Here is a 15,485-nt window from a genome sequence, read left to right as displayed (position 1 = left end):
GTAGACTGTAAGCTCCATGAGGTCAGGGTCACGCCTCTGTTGTATGAATGCACAAATTTAGGGTTAGAACCGTGTCCTGAAGGGTATAATGAAAGCTTATACAATGAAAGGCTCAAAGTCCTCCACTAGTCTCATCCTCAGCCCCTCCCACGCAGATGCCTTCTCAGCTAACATCAGGGTAGGCAGGAGACTTGAGAGGCTATTACCTCCTCCTTAGGGTTCACACAGCTCTTTGCCTACCCTAGCCCCTCACGGGGGGCTCTAATCCAGGTTGTCTGCCACTTTCAGCCCAAAGTCAGGAAGAGCTGTGCGCAGCTGGTAACTTTTGCCTGCCTCCCCGCCCCGACCCCCCTTCCCCCACCCCGCCCCCCGCCATCCTTGACCAACTTCACAATGGTCTGCCATCTTCTTTCCTCTCGTCTTTCTGGAGTTTGAGGGAAAGATCTGTGGACTCCTACAGCCCTAAACCCAGTCTAGAAGGGAGTGGGAAAGGGGCGGTGGGGGTCTGAAAGCCCTCAGTGAGAAAGGCAACCAAGGTCTTCCCTAATGGCTATATCCAGGGGCCCCTCTCTATTCCTCCTATTTGTGTCTCTCTCGTGTTCTGGAAATCTGTCTCTTCCCATTTTTGTTTTTGTTGATTGTCTCCCCCTTCCCCAAGGAGATGGAGAAATGAAAAGGGGACCCAAAAAGGGGAGGGTCTTAGTGGGGCCGCAGCCTTTGGAATCGCGGGTGATAAATCCACTAAGTTTCTTTAATATTGTCTTTCAGAAGTTCACACACGCACACACAGATCAGAACAAGGCAGGGACCACCGAGGGGAGAGGGGAGCGGGCCGGCTCCCTCCTGGGCTCGGGAGGTCACTATCCTGGATTCCTTTCTGCCAGGTTGCCCAGGGGTTGGGACAGGTGGAAAGGAGTATTTACAGACAATGAGACTAGTTTCTTATTCCAAGATTAAGGATCCTAAACTCGAAACTTCCCAAGTCTCATTTCAAAAAACAAAGGCGGGGGTGGAGTGAGGAGGAAGAAGGTTCCGAAATTTGCAAGAAAATAGGTAGAGACCCAGGAGAAGGAGGACAAAACAGTACTAGCAAATAACTGGAGCGAGCGTGGGGGTGTGGTTATCCCGGGGCTAGGTCCTAGAGCGAAGGGGAAGTGTCTGTCGGTCTGTGGGCTGGGCCTAGAGCCACAAACCCAATAACCAGACTGAATCACCCCGCAGGGAGGAAAAGAAGGCGGAGCTTGCCCACCTGGAGGCGGGGCTTTGCCGGAGTTGAGGCGGAGCCTGAAGAGGAGGCGGGGCTTTGGGGACCAGACTCGCGGCTGGCAAGCACAGACCTCGCGAGCTCGGCTGGGGGCGTCGCACTTTGAGCAGGTGGAAGATTGGAACTACTGAGAGCCGGGAGTTTGGCGGGGATCCCGGGAAACGGCGTCCCGGGGGTTGTGGGTTTTGGAAAGGTTCCTGAGGAACTGGATTCACATTGGACTCTCAAGGCGAGAGGTTCCGTGGAGGCGGAGTTTAGGATGTATCGAAGTCCAGCGGCCTTAGAGGCCGGTGAGTAGGACACCCATTGGGTCCGCGGCATGACTGCAGAAGGCGCCTGGGAGGTCGAGGGGCGCACAGTGGGGCTGGGCCGGGGCGTTTTTAGGGATCCCAGTAGTTCTCGTGGTGCTGCGCAGCGATGATGATGACTACTGTGAGGATGGTACAGAGTACCATGGCTGCGATGCCCACCGCCAGGGAAATGAAGGAGAAGTTCCGGGCCTCGCGTGAAGCGATCTCTGCGGACACCATGTCTCCGCGGGCCAACGCCGTGCGCACCTACCAGGGACGGGGGTGGGTGGTGGTCAGACAGCCGCTGCTTGTTCCCACGCCTTAGCCTCGCTCTAAGATGATCCCCAGAATGCCCAGACTAAGAAAAACCGCGTAATTCTAAACCCCCTCGCCCCACACCTGCACTGCCTTGAAGATGGCGATGATGCCCGTAGGCCAGAAGCAGCAGATAGTAGTCAGCACTGCGATGGGCATGTAGTCGTGCGGCGGGCGTCTCGGCTCCAGCAGGGCCAGCCCCGGGCCCTGGGGTGGCGGGGGGAGAGTGGAGGTCACTCCCGTTCCTCCAGGCGTCCCGCCTGCGTAGGGCTGTGGAAGGAAAGTTGGGGGAAGGAGACTCATTCCGACCCTCTTACGGCCTATCAACGGTCGGCCTTTGGCGGAGCGGTTGTAAAAGCACCATTTTTTTCTTTTCAAAGAAAATTATTGTTTTTCCAGGACACCCATAAATTCTGCATCATTAACTCCCATATTCTTGGCGGTCTCCACATTTTCCCACGAGGTATGGCCCACTGGCGCTGTGCTGGTCTTCAACAGACCTTGTTTTTTCCCTCTAGACACACTTACCTGATTTCTACGGACTCAGTCTCAGCTTCTGCTCTCTCTGCCCCTCGGTTTCTAGGTTCCATTTCTTCCCTCCAGGCGGTGTCCTTTCAGATCTCCTCTTGATCTCAGTTCCCTCTCCCAGACCCTCACAACTGACCCCAAGAGAACGTCGCTCTCGTCCCGCCCTCCAGCACCCATATTCCCAGGCCTTTCCCTAGTCCCTCACCTCTTTGCAATTCTATCTAGAGCTTTTCACCAGAACACCGCTCGGTCCCCTGTTCCTGTTTCGCTATTTCCCCAGCTTCCAGTGTTTCCCCAATTTCAAGACCTGTTTCACTGTGCCCCCCACCTCCCGGGCCCCTGTCAGCCCCACACTCACCGTGCCCACAGGGTAGACCGGCACGTAGGCAGTGCAGGGCTGCAGCTGCAAGGGGTAGCCTGGCGCTACGTAGCCCCCCAGCGGCAGAGTGCCCACCGCCCCCGCGTGCGTGGGCACCACGAAGCCCGGGGCCTGGGCAGTAGCGGAGGGCGCTGGCGGGGGCGGGGCGGCGGCAGCGGGCGGCGGCGGGGGAAGTGGGCCCTCGAAGCGAGTCTCCTGCAGGTAAGGGTCGGGTGGCATGCGGGGCAAGGTAGCGCAGCCGGGTGGGGGCGCCCCAGCGGCCGGACCGGGTGGGGCATGGTGTGGGGGCCGAGGCAGTGTGGCAGAGGACGAGGGGCCTCGCTGAGCGTTGGCCGCTGAAGATGATAGGCCACCTGCCCCTAAGCGCGGGAGGGTGGCGGTGCCTGACTGGTGGTAGTGATGGTGGTGGTGATGGTGCGAGGAGGGGGCTGCCTGTGGGGGCGGGACGGGGGGCTCGGCTGGGGGTTGGGGGGCATTGTACGGGGGTGGAGAAGTGTGAGGAACTGAGTCCGGGAGACCTGGGGGCCGTAAGGCAGGAAGCCGAGGAGAGGATAAGGGGAGAGATAAGACAGAAGAGAAGAGAAGGGGTAAGAGGAGATGGAAAGGGATGGAGAAGTAATGGGAAAGACAGAGACGGATGAGAAGCCATCTCTCATTTTGGGATCAGGAAAGGGACTGTATCTAGGCCACCTGCCCTCCCCCCTTCAATCTAGTTTTGAGGTCACAACTCTCCTCTGCTGCTCTTTCTTCTTTTTCATCAGCATGCACTCAGCTTTCACTCATAGACCCTGTCTCCTGTCCTTATGTGACTGCTACCTTGGGCTGGTCTCTCTGATCTACCCTTGTAAGTGCACATGTGTAGACGTGCAACATGGTATTCGTATGTGTTAAATAGTTTTTGTATAAGCACATGTGGAATGACATTGTCCACTTTCTCTTCCCTTCAGTGGTGAAGGAGGATGCCCTGGCCTCTCTGGGAATCTAATGGGCCCTTTTAAAGCCCACAAAAAAGAGCCTTCTAGATTTTACTTCTCTGCCAACCCCCATCTCATCATGTCTCCGTATTTCCCCACTGGATGTCTCCAGGCGAGTGAGCCAGTGATTGTCCATCTGTCACTCCCAGGGATGCTATCCCTGCAATACCTGGCTGATAATAAGCTGCTCAGTACCTCCCTCTTAACCTGCCCCCTTGTCCATGTTGTTGGCAAGGGGCAGAGGTTGACACTGGACGGAGGGAGGAAGAGAAGGGTGGGAGATAGGAAGGAATGGGTGTTGGGGGGCGTTGAGAGGTGGACAGAAGGGAGGATGGAACCGTACCACCCTAACCACCGGCTAGGGAGGGTTAAGGAAGGGAGTTAGGGCAAGTGTGGGGGGGATTAGGGAGGGCGTGGGGGAGGTTTTGTTATTGTTTTTTACCTGACTTTTCCGATGACATGCCTGCGGTCTCACTGGGACGGGGTCCCGGCAGCCGGAGTCAAGGGCCCCCGGCTGGCACTGGAGTCTGAGTCCGGGATGGCGCAGCCCGCAGCAGCGCAGAGATGGAGAGATGAAGACAGTAGCGGGGGGGGGGGGGGGGGGGGGGGGGGGCGGAGGGAGAGCGGAAAGGGGGGGGGAGCTTAAAGGGACCGAGTCTAGGGAGGGGGGGACATCTGAAGCTGTCCCCCCACTCTGTCTCGTATGCTCTTGGACCACCTCTCTCCTCCTTTTACCCTGGTATTCAAGTCCCCAATTTAGGCTCCCTTGGAGTTGTCATGGAAACGGAGGCAAGACCAAGCAAGGCGGGTGGGACTAAGAGAAGGAAGGAGGGAGAGAGAACTCTCTAGAGTCTCCCCTTCTAAGACTCGCTGTAGTGATTATGTCGTGGGAAGGAGTGAGCCAGGTGCTCAGTGGATTCAATATCCGACCTCCCTCCAGACCTGATTCACCCAGGCAGGTCTTCCCCTCCTTATTTCCCTTCCGAGCTATTTGCAAGGTACCAGGATCTCCCAAATCTGTGGCCCTAATTTTCTCCTGTTTAGAAGAGCTAACGTATATGAGGGAGAATTGTGGAAAGTTGAGAACCAAGATATTCCGAAAAGTTCCTGGGATGCACAGTCTGGGCTGCCATCCTGGCCATAAAGTGGGGAGACTTGAGTCTATAATTTTTTTGGGGAGCCCCTCATATTTGTTAAGGAGGCGTCTTTACGGCTTGAGCCACTCCATCCACCTTTCTTTGGGGTGGGATTATTTTCGAGACAGGGTCTCCCAAACTATTTGCCTGGAGCTGGCTTCAAACTGCCATCCTCCTGATCTCTGCCTCCTGAGTAGCTAGGATTACAAACGTGAGCCACCCATCCGGCTTTAAATTTTGTTTTTGTTTGTTTTTTCAAGACAGGAAGGGTCTCCACTATGTAGCACAAGTTGTCTTCAAATTCTCCATTCTTCTGCCTTTGTTTCCCCAGTGCTGGGATTACAGTATGTTATCACGCCTGGCTCTGGTGTGTAATATGAAAGTAGGTGGGGGAAGGGAGAGAGCATTGGGGCTCATAGCTGCCTTCTTCCTCCAGAGTTAAGGAGCTGAAATGCTTTGGGACAGGGAAGGGATGATCTAACTGCTCATTTCTGAACTACATGCTTATAAACATCCGTTTTCCCTCTTCCTCCCCCCACCTTGCTTGTTGGGGTGCATAGAGTTTCTGGGTAAGGTCAGTGTTCAGATTCATTCCTGAAATCCCCCTACCCCCACACACCACCCTTGCCAAGACGCAACTCCACCTCGGAGTCCACTTGAGGCACAGCGATTATTGCAGTCTTTTATTTGCTTTTTTGCATCTTGGAAGCGCGTGGGTGCGGAGGTGGGGTGAGGATAGGCAGTCTACCGAGATTACACCAGTTGGGCTTTTTGTAGAAGCAGCCTGAGCATCAGTTATCCCCTCCCCCTCCTTTAGAAGTATTTCCCAGCCCCTGCCTAAGGCAGTCGCTCTCCTAGCTGTGTCTCTCCGGGTCTGAGTCCAGGCGGAAAGCAATAAAGAGGCCTGAGTCAGTTTTGGGCTTCAAAGATTTAGAGCACGGCCTCATACCGGTCGTTCTGGCTTTTTTCAGGCGTTCCCGTAATCCCCTAATCCCTTACTCCTACCCCATCCTCACTCGACACGCTTCTGAGTCCAAGTTGGTTTTATTGGGAGAGACGAGTTTAGAATGAGCAAAGACTTTATGATCAGGTGGAGAGACTCAGACATGCTCAGAAATCCCTTTCTCAAGGGAATAATTTTTAACTGTTGAGTAAAAGCCCTAACAAAGGCCTCAGCCGGGCACTGGGATATCGGGTAGGAGTCAAGGGTAGGCTGAGCGGTGCAGGAACCTGGAGCTCGAAGTCTGGCTAGGGTAGAATGCTCTGGGGAGGGAGCGACTCAGAGTTCTGAGGACCGGATTTTAGGGCGTCGCTCAAGTAGAAGACTGATCGAAATCGAGTAGGCGTGAGTTAGCGCTGCCCCAGGAGCCCACGCCCCTTGGGGGGTGGGTCGCATTTGGGGAGGAGAATTGAGTGGGGCTGGAGAAACTGGGCCAGGCTGCACTTAACTCGAGGGGCCTGGAGGACTCTCCACGTCTCTGGAGACGAGGGCACTACACGCACTTCAGACTGAAGAGTTGTAAGACGCTGATGGGGTGGGTAGGGGGTCGAGGGGCGTGCTCCAGCTGCCATCAGCCCTGCACGACATCCCGCCACCCACGAGGCGTATGGCAAAAGGACTACCTTTTCCCGAATCCAACCCCCACCGTCCCTGACCGAGAATTTCGTGTTCTGCTGCAGAGTCAGGCGCCTGGATTGCGAAGTGGGGTGAATCAAGGCGGGGGAAGTCGGGTCGCGGTGCAGCGGGGCCTGGAGAGGCTTTCTTTAGATTTCTAGGGTATATTTGCAGCTGCTGGTTCTCCCCACCTCCCTAAATGGATCGCTCCGCCTATTTCCTCCCCACCTCCTAGGGTGCAATGGAATATTCCATTGCCCCTGCGGTCCCCCGGCCTGCGTTGCAGGGGACGCTCGCACAGTTGCCAGGGAAAGCCCCGGACGTGACGGCTTTGCGCGACCCCGAGCAGTCCTTCCCCCCCTCCCATCCGTCATTCCCCTGCGCGCTCTCGTTACACCCTTCCCCTCCCCGTGGGTTCCAGACTGGGGAGAAGTAAACAGCGGGCGGAGCGAGGCCTACAGATCCAGGCCAGGTGAGAGTTTGCACTCTCCAGGGGTCCTGGGCTGCTTCTCGGCGGGGAGGGGGGGGGGTCTTGCAGAACTCCAGGATGTGCATGGCTGGGGTGATGCATAAGGAAGATCCTGGGCCTAGCGACCAAGTACCCCGATCACTGAGTTGGGGGCGGGACCTCAGATGCGCGTTGGTGCGTCAACGTGTAGTAGGGGGTGTGTTTGTGAGGAGAGGACCTGGAGTAAGTTAAAAGTAGGCTATGTGACAAAGACCTGGTGTGGAAGTGCGAAGGGAAGGCTTGATTATCAGGTGTCTGTTCCGAAGGAAGGGGATGTTGTCATTTTCTTCACAGTACCTCATTTCCCCTTCTCAGGTGGGAGCATGCTGGGTCTCTGGGGGCAGAGACTCCCCTCAGCGTGGGTTCTGTTCCTGTTGCCGTTCCTGCTGTTGCTGCTGCTGCCTGCAGCCCCGGCACCCCACCGCGCTTCCTACAAGCCGGTCATCGTGGTGCATGGGCTATTTGACAGCTCATACAGCTTTCGCCACCTGCTGGAATACATTAATGAGGTCTGTTAGGGGACACTGGTGGAGGGTGTTGGAGGTGTCTACATAGCTGGGAGGAAGAGTGGGCAGCTGAAAGCTACCTCTGGGACTGCCAGCTCCTCAGGAAACTGCCACAGGAGTGTGTATGTGTGAGGGGGTAGTTGGGAGCTGGGATCCCTGGTTCTAGCAGTCATAGTAGGCATGTGGATGGTGACCAGGGGGTGTGTGTGGGAGCTCCATAGTCCATCCCCAGTGGTTGCATTGCCCCCTTCCCACAGACACACCCCGGGACTGTGGTGACAGTACTTGATCTCTTCGATGGCAGAGAGAGCTTGCGGCCCCTGTGGGAACAGGTGCAAGGGTTCCGAGAGGCTGTGGTCCCCATCATGGCAAAGGCCCCTCAAGGGGTACATCTCATCTGCTACTCCCAGGGTAGGCGACAAATTCCTCGTAACTCCTAAGCCCTGCTTGAGGCTTGATCCTTATCTGAGGGATACTAACTGGGATACTTCCTGGTGTCCCCTTTTCTGAACTACATTGCTTCAGCCAGAGCCCTGGTACCTGAGCCCCACTTTTCTGACTTCTCTCAGCACCTGTATCTTTCTGTCTGTCCTGAATGGGAGGGAGGTTCCATGTACTACTGCCCCTTCTGTCCCCATATTTCATGGTTATTGTTAAAAGCATTCTGGAGTTAGTCAGGAGACCGAGACTCTTAATTCTGCCTTTGTCACTTCATGATATGTGATCTTTTGGCATAGGGTGTGCCTGCATTCTGTGGGCCCCAGTCTCCATATATTCAGTGTGTGTGTGGAGGGAAGGGGCAGAAAGCAGGGGCCTATATCCTGTTGACCTGTCTGTATTTAAGTCCCTGCTCAATGTTGATGTTCTGCCTTCAGGTGGCCTTGTGTGCCGGGCACTGCTCTCTGTCATGGATGAGCACAATGTGGATACTTTCATCTCTCTCTCATCTCCACAGATGGGGCAGTATGGAGGTGAGTGGGCACTGTGGGATCCATAGAAGGCCCTGAGTTTTGGGGGGCACAGAGGCTAGTGGCCACTTGGAACTGCCATTCTCTTGCCAGACACAGACTATTTGAAGTGGCTGTTCCCCACCTCCATGCGGTCTAATCTCTACCGGATCTGCTATAGCCCCTGGGGCCAGGAATTCTCCATCTGCAACTATTGGCATGGTGAGTGGGGGATGCTGAACTGGGGCCTCCATGGAGAAGGCACTGTGGAGGGTAGGGCCTGCTGCCACCACCTCTACCCTAACCAGTACCAATGACAATAATGAGATCTTCCATTTATTGAGTACTTATTATCTGACTAGGCACTGTTCAAATTGCTTTCTTTATGTGTATCATCTAATTGTCTCAGAGAGTATAGTATGATGCAGGGATCAGCAGAACTTTTCTGTAAAAGGCCAAATGGTAAATACTATTGGCTTTGTAGGCCATACAGTTTCTCTCACAACTACTTGACTGTGCTGTTACAGTGTGAAAGCAGTGTAGACCGTATGTAAATGAATGAGTTGTGTCTGTGTTCCAATGCAACTTTTTTTATAAAAACAAGTGGCAGACTAGATTTGGCCCATGGTTCATAGTTTTTCCACCTCTAGTGCAGTCTGTAAGACCATGATGCTGGGGCCAGACTACTTGACATTGCTGGGTGATTCTGGGCAACTTACTTAGCTTTTTCTCATCTGCAAAATAATGTAGCACATACTTCATAAGGTGGTTGTGAAGATTAAATTAATGTAATGTGCTTTTGGCAGTACCCGATTCATAGTAGGTGCTAGATAAAAGTGCTTCTTATCATGTTTATAGTTATTAGCAATACTATTATATTACTATTCACCTTGACTATTACCACAGCCTTATTGGCTTCTTTATCTTTCTAACTGCTGTTTGTGCTCAGACCCCCATCATGATGATTTATACCTCAATGCCAGCAGCTTCCTGGCCCTAATCAATGGAGAAAGAGACCATCCCAATGCCACTGGTAAGACCCCATGCTCCCATCTTGTGTTCATTTTTCTGCTTCTTTGACCCCATGTCTTTTGCAACAACCTGGGCTGTGACTCAGTCTTCTTTCTACCACCCTGCAGCATGGCGGAAAAACTTTCTTCGTGTGGGCCGCCTGGTGCTGATTGGAGGCCCTGATGATGGTGTTATTACTCCCTGGCAGTCCAGGTAATAAGGGATTATGGAGACTGAATATTGGCTAAAAACATTTTTCAGCCCCACAGCAATCTTTATCTCCAGCCTAAAACTGGCCTACTTCTCACTGCTCAGTTAGTATCTTCCACTTGCTATTTGTCCTGTTACCTAAAAGCAAAACCTCTGGGAGGCATATTCCAAATCTCTATATCTACCCCGTCACTAAGTCCTGCCGACTTTACTCTCTTTCCATCCCTGTCAGCCCCTCTGTAAAAGCTTTTCTTTTCTGGGGGGATCAAACAAGCACTAAACAAGCACTCAGCCCTTATAAAACTTAATTTTGAGTCTGATGAAGAAGGATCACTTGAGCGCATGAGTTTGAGACCATCCTGGCAATACAGTGAGACTCTATCTGAAACAAAACAAGACAGAACAAAACGGAACCCAGCTTTTAATTTTGAAATAATTAGGGGTTGCAAAGATGGTTTAGAGAGGTCCTGTGTATGTTTCACGAAGTTTCCCCAGTCATTGCATCTTATTTAACTAGAGCACAACATCAAAACCAGGAAATTGACATAGGTACAAGTGGGGGAGTTCTGTGCCATTTTATCTTATTTCCTACCGTCTCTTTACTGACCTAGACTACTGTGACAGCCTTGAGCCTCATCCCCTCCATCTTATGCCTCAGGAAAATCCATGGTTCCATGGCACTGTGTGCTTGCCTCGGTTGTATGTCATTATGAGTGATCTGAAATGTCACCTGAACTACATTCCTAAAAAATATTTGTTGAGCACTGTGTGCGCAAGTGCTGCTCTAGACTCTGGGGATGCAGCAGTAAATAAAAGAGAAATCCCTAGTGTTATGTAGCTTATGTTCTAGCTGGGGAGAAGATAATCAATTATAAAAACATATGTCAGGTGGCAATAAAAGAAGGCAGAGGGGAGATCAGAGGATGACTGGGGCCTATTTTAGATAGTGGTCAGAGAAGTCCTCCTAGAAGGCTGGGCAAGTAAGACTGAAGGAAATTAGGGAAGGAGTTCTGCCACAGTCTGGGGGAAAAGACTCAAGGAGCTCCTGCTGAGCCCTGGGGCTGGTGTGAGGAATGAGGAGGCAGGTGTGGCAAAAGCACAAGGACTGGGGGGAGGTCAGGAGAGGAAGGTAGAGAGGTAGCAGAAACCAGTTAACACTGAGTCTTTGTAGGCCAAAGTTAGGCCCTTAATTTTTTTCTTTTTTCCTTTTGCAGTACTAGGGTTTTTAACTCAGGGCCTCAGGCTTGCTAAACCTACCACTTGAGCCATTCCACCAGCCCAATTTTTTTCCCTTTTTTATTGTGACCAAATACAGCCAGGTGTGATGGTACATACCTATAATCCCAACACTGAGGAGGCTGAGGCAGGAGGGTTGCAAGTTTGAAGCTGGCTTGGACTATATAGTGAGACTGTCTCTCACACACACACACACACACACACACTGGGCTGGGGTCTTGGACTATATAGTGAGACTGTCACACACACACACACACACACACACACACACACACACACACACACACACACACACACACACACACACACTGGGCTGGGGTCCATAGCTCAGTAAAGTACTTGCCTAATATGCTTGAGATTCTAGATTTGATTCCAGCACCAGGAGAAAAAAAGTATATGTATATGGTGTATGTGTGTTTATTTGTAGATAGGTAAATAGGTAACTAAATTACAATTTTAACCATTTTTACAGTGTACAGTTTTTTTATTTTTTTTTTTGGTATTGGGGCGTGAACTCAGGGCCTTCAAGCTTGCTAGTCAGAGTGGCTACTTGAGCCAGTCTGCCAGCCCTTCAGTGTAGTTTTGTGGCATGAAGTAAATCCACATTGTTGTGCAGCCATCACCACCATTTATCAAAACAACTTTTATTTATTTATTTTTTTTATGGAATGCTTCACGAATTTGCATATCATCCTTCCACAGGGCCCATGCTAATCTTCTCTGTATCGTTCCAATTTTAGTATATGTGCTGCCTAAGCGAGCACTATCTAAACAACTTTTACCCCTAGCCTAAAGTGAAACTCCTTACCTACTAAACAGTAACTCCTCATCTGCCATACTTCCTGACAGCTAGTGCCTTTGGTTTTTATTCTGAGTGAGATGGGACAGTATTAGAGGGTTTTGATAGTGACACCCCTTACAATATTATAATTGTGCAACAATAAGGGATGACTTTATATACGCTATCTCATTTTACATATCCAACAACCCTATGAATGATAGTAATAGCTCAAGGCACTCTTTTAAGTACTTTGTATGTATTAGCTAGTTTAATCCTTACATCAGCCCTGTGTAGCTGACAGGTACACACCACCATAGCCATTGGTTGAGAGTAGCTAGGCTTATAGACTTGAGCCACTGTGTCCCAGCAAAGGAGGTATGCTCATGTGGTGTATTAAATAACACACTCAAACACACGCTTGGAGAGAGTGTGGCAGAGCTGGCGTCCAAATCACAAGCCTGTGTGCCATTACTTCTTTTCTGTACCTAAAATCCAACCCCAGACCTCTAGCTTAGCTCCCCCATATGTCCAACAGTGTCTCATCGCTTGTGTCTTTGTTCTTGCTGTTCCCTTTGGCTGAGACACTTTCCCTAGACCAGGATCACGGCAGATTACAGTAAAGAGATGATAGGAAATGAGATAAAATAGCTTCCCAATGGGACGTATTGTCAGTGCTTTAAAAAATTAGTGTGGCAGGGGGGAGAAATGGCCCAAGCAATGTATGCGTATATGAATAAATGAATAATAAAAAAAATTAGTGTGGTAGCCTCTCCTTTGTTCCCACCGACCACTGGACTTAACACAATTAGCAGATGTTCATTTATTCACAGTGAGGGTCCACTCAGTGCCTATACCAGTTAAATATTCTTTAATTTAAAAAAATTAGACTATTTTATTATATTATTATTATCAGTGGCTCTGGGATTTGAACTCAGGACCTCACATTTGTTAGGAGGACATTTTATTTTACTTTTTAATTTTTTTTTTCCGAAAAACAATATTGGGAATTGAATGCAAGGTCTCCCTCCTGCTTGCGAGGCAAGCACTCTACCACTTGAACCATGCCCCTAGTCCTTTTTACTTTATTTTTGGGATAGGGTCTTACATTTATTCCCAGGCTGGCCTGAACAGTGGTTCTATTTATGCTTCCCTGAGTAGCTGGGATGATAAATATATATATTTAACTACATCTCCAGCCCTTACTTGTTTTAGCACACTATCTTATTTTTTGTATTTCTTTTAAAAAATTCGGAATGTTTCACAAATGTGCATTTCATCTTTGTAAAGGGCCATGTTAATCTTCTCTATATCCTTCTAATTTTACATAAGTGCTGCTGAAGAGAGCACAAGACCTTATTATTTTGAAATAATTTCATACTTCTAAGAAAAGTTACCAAAATAGTGTAAAGCATTCTAGTACGCTCTTCACCTAGATTTCCCAAATCTTAGTATTTTACCTTTTTTTTTTATGGTGTTGGGTTTAAACTCAGGGTCTCACACTTGCAGGCAGGTGCTGTACTGCTTGCCCTGGGCTGGCCTTGGATTGTGATCCTCCTGATCTTGGCTTCCTAAGTAGCTAGGATTACAGACATGAGCAACCGGCATCCAGCAATATTTTACCATGTTTGCATTAACATCTTTTCTCAGTCCCCCTACATATGTATGTACTTACATATATTAGTTAATTATATAAACCTTTAAATTTGTGGTTTTTTGTGTGTGGATCCTTTGACAGTAGGGTTTGCAGACACGATATGTCTTTACACCTCTATACTTTAGTGTGGGGGGATGTACTTCCTATAAATATGCTGTTCTTTACAAAGCTAGTTTTCAAAAATGTGAAATTGAGACAGTAATCTATAGATTATTAGTTTTCTAATTGTCCTTATAGAAGCAAGATCTAGCCTTGGCTCACGTGTTGCATTTAGTTGTCATGTCTCTTTAACCTCTTTTAATCAAGAATTATCCTTCACTCTTTGCCTGTGACATATACATATATATGTATCTATATGTGTACATATATCTATATATAGAGAAACACATATAGATATGTTTTTCTGTGTGTGTGTGTGTGTGTTTGTGAGACTGGGGTTTGAACTTAGGGCTTCACACTTGCAAGGCAGGGTCTCTACTGCTTGAGCCACACTTCCAGTCCATTTTGCTCTGGTTATTTTGGAGGTGAGTCTCTTGAATTATTTGCCTGAGATGGCATGTTCTTCCCAATCTCTGCTTCCCAAGTAGCTAGGATTATAGGCGTAAGCCCCTAGCGCCTGGTTGACATCTATATTTTTGAAGCACATAGACTAGCTTTTATTGATTGATTGATTGAATGAATGAGACAGGGTCTTGTTATGTAGCTATGTAGTGCAGGTTGGCCTGGAAGTTATGATCCTCCTGCCTCAGGCACCCAAGTGCTAAGATTATAGGCATGTGCTGCCGTAGCTGGCTAGATCAGCTATTTTGTAGCATGTCCCTCAGTTTGGGCTTGTTGGATATTTCCTCATTAGATTCAGGCTGAGAATTTTTTAATGGGAATTCTGTAGATGTTATGCTATATCCTCAGGGCATCCACCTTTGAGGTACATTATCTCCAGTTAAATATTTTGAGTGTTTTGCCTGTTGCTTGTGTCTCTAAAGGGCTGTGAGTTCTTGAAGGACCCTAGCCCACCTTGATTTTCCTTGGCTGTCCTGATAACATACCCCAAATCTCTTTGTAGCTTCTTTGGTTTCTATGATGCCAATGAGACGGTCTTAGAGATGGAGGAGCAACTGGTGAGTTCCTTGGAATTATTTCCCCTGATTTTGGCCACTGGCCTCCCTCATTGTGGAGCCCTCCCTGCCACTATTCCCTGATCCAAAGGGTTGACCCTGTGGGGAGGGGGCCAGGACACCAGCAGTAATTCACTTTGTTTTTTTTTGTGTCTTTCTTCCATGCTTTGGTGCCCCTTTGTCCACTTCGAAGGTGTACCTCCGGGATTCTTTTGGGTTGAAGACTCTCTTGGCCCGTGGGGCCATAGTGAGGTGTCCGATGGCCGGGATCTCCCACACGACCTGGCATTCCAACCGTACTCTTTATGAGTCTTGCATTGAACCGTGGCTCTCCTAAGGACATTCTCGGGAGTCACCAGGAATTCCCAAGCCCAGAGACCAAGTGGTGGCCTTGGAAAGCAGACATCAAATCTAGCATGCCTGTGACCACCTCATTGCTCCCACACTGCCCCCTACCAACCAGGGCTCCCAGAACCCCCTCTTCTGCTCTTCTGTGAATGCCAAGTCCTGGTTCTCCCTACCTCACATCCTCTTTAGGGGTGGCTCCATGCTTTCCCTTTCACCCAAGGCTGAGGTGGGAAGTGAGAGCCAGGTTTTTAACTTGTGGCTGCTTCTACTGCTGCTCCTCCTTTGTATCTGGCTGTGCAGGAGGAGAACCCACTCCCTGCCCACCACAGGGGTCTCCTTCCAGGCCACTCAGGACATTTTTAGCTTCTGTTCTGTGTTCCCTTTTCTTCTGAACTTCCCCCGTCGTCAGTCCTCATCACCCCGAAGAGGGACACCCATGAGAGTGGGGTTCTGAGGCCCCCCCTATGGGGACAGTTCCGTTCTTGAAGTGTCAGTGTTGGGGAATATCTGTGGCCTGCAAGGCCCATCTCAGGTTTGGGGATCCCCCAGTCCCTATGATCAGTGTTGGGGTATGCCTTGGGAGCCTAGTTTGAGGCCCCAGCCCCTCTTTTAATTACTCTTGAGTGGGTGTTCCCTGTATTTATGGAAATAAAGTTCCATTTCCTCAG

General features: G+C 50.1%; 2 protein-coding genes and 2 non-coding genes across 8 annotated transcripts in view; 1 reads left to right on the top strand and 3 right to left on the bottom strand.

Annotated features, from left to right (window-relative positions):
- Window positions 1–4,330, bottom strand: part of LOC109699674 (proline-rich transmembrane protein 1) — a 19,188-nt gene extending 14,858 nt beyond the window's left edge. Inside the window, exons 1-4 of the mRNA XM_020184515.2 lie at window positions 4,193–4,330; window positions 2,756–3,294; window positions 1,954–2,139; window positions 1,499–1,821 (exon numbers count right to left, since the gene is read on the bottom strand). Coding sequence (XP_020040104.1) covers window positions 1,645–1,821; window positions 1,954–2,139; window positions 2,756–3,294; window positions 4,193–4,211 — 921 coding nt within the window. The 5' untranslated portion in view covers window positions 4,212–4,330 and the 3' untranslated portion in view covers window positions 1,499–1,644. Of the gene's footprint in view, window positions 1,822–1,953; window positions 2,140–2,755; window positions 3,295–4,192 lie in introns of the transcript that reaches the window.
- On the top strand, window positions 1,236–15,485 carry Ppt2 (palmitoyl-protein thioesterase 2). 5 transcript variants are annotated; one of them, XM_074082527.1, is made up of 10 exons: window positions 6,387–6,405; window positions 6,923–6,973; window positions 7,325–7,518; window positions 7,773–7,926; window positions 8,391–8,486; window positions 8,577–8,684; window positions 9,412–9,495; window positions 9,602–9,686; window positions 14,418–14,472; window positions 14,663–15,485. In XM_074082527.1, exons 3-10 carry the CDS (start codon window positions 7,333–7,335, stop codon window positions 14,804–14,806), a joined length of 912 nt encoding a protein of 303 aa, XP_073938628.1. In that variant the 5' UTR covers window positions 6,387–6,405; window positions 6,923–6,973; window positions 7,325–7,332; the 3' UTR covers window positions 14,807–15,485. The 5 variants fall into 5 exon arrangements, with proteins under 5 accessions (XP_073938626.1, XP_073938627.1, XP_073938628.1 ...); XM_074082525.1 differs by lacking the exons at window positions 6,387–6,405; window positions 6,923–6,973 and adding an exon at window positions 1,236–1,554; XM_074082526.1 differs by lacking the exon at window positions 6,923–6,973 and having other exon boundaries at window positions 6,268–6,405.
- LOC141426038 (U6 spliceosomal RNA) lies at window positions 11,577–11,683 on the bottom strand. The gene has a single exon (XR_012451151.1). It is a non-coding gene; the product is annotated as a U6 spliceosomal RNA (small nuclear RNA).
- On the bottom strand, window positions 12,943–13,046 carry LOC141410511 (U6 spliceosomal RNA). The gene has a single exon (XR_012435375.1). It is a non-coding gene; the product is annotated as a U6 spliceosomal RNA (small nuclear RNA).

This window comes from Castor canadensis, chromosome 8 (assembly GCF_047511655.1).
Source record: "Castor canadensis chromosome 8, mCasCan1.hap1v2, whole genome shotgun sequence".
Classification (NCBI taxonomy): domain Eukaryota; kingdom Metazoa; phylum Chordata; class Mammalia; order Rodentia; family Castoridae; genus Castor; species Castor canadensis.
Note: the sequence above shows the minus strand (reverse complement) of the source record. Positions and strands in the feature narration are given on the sequence as shown.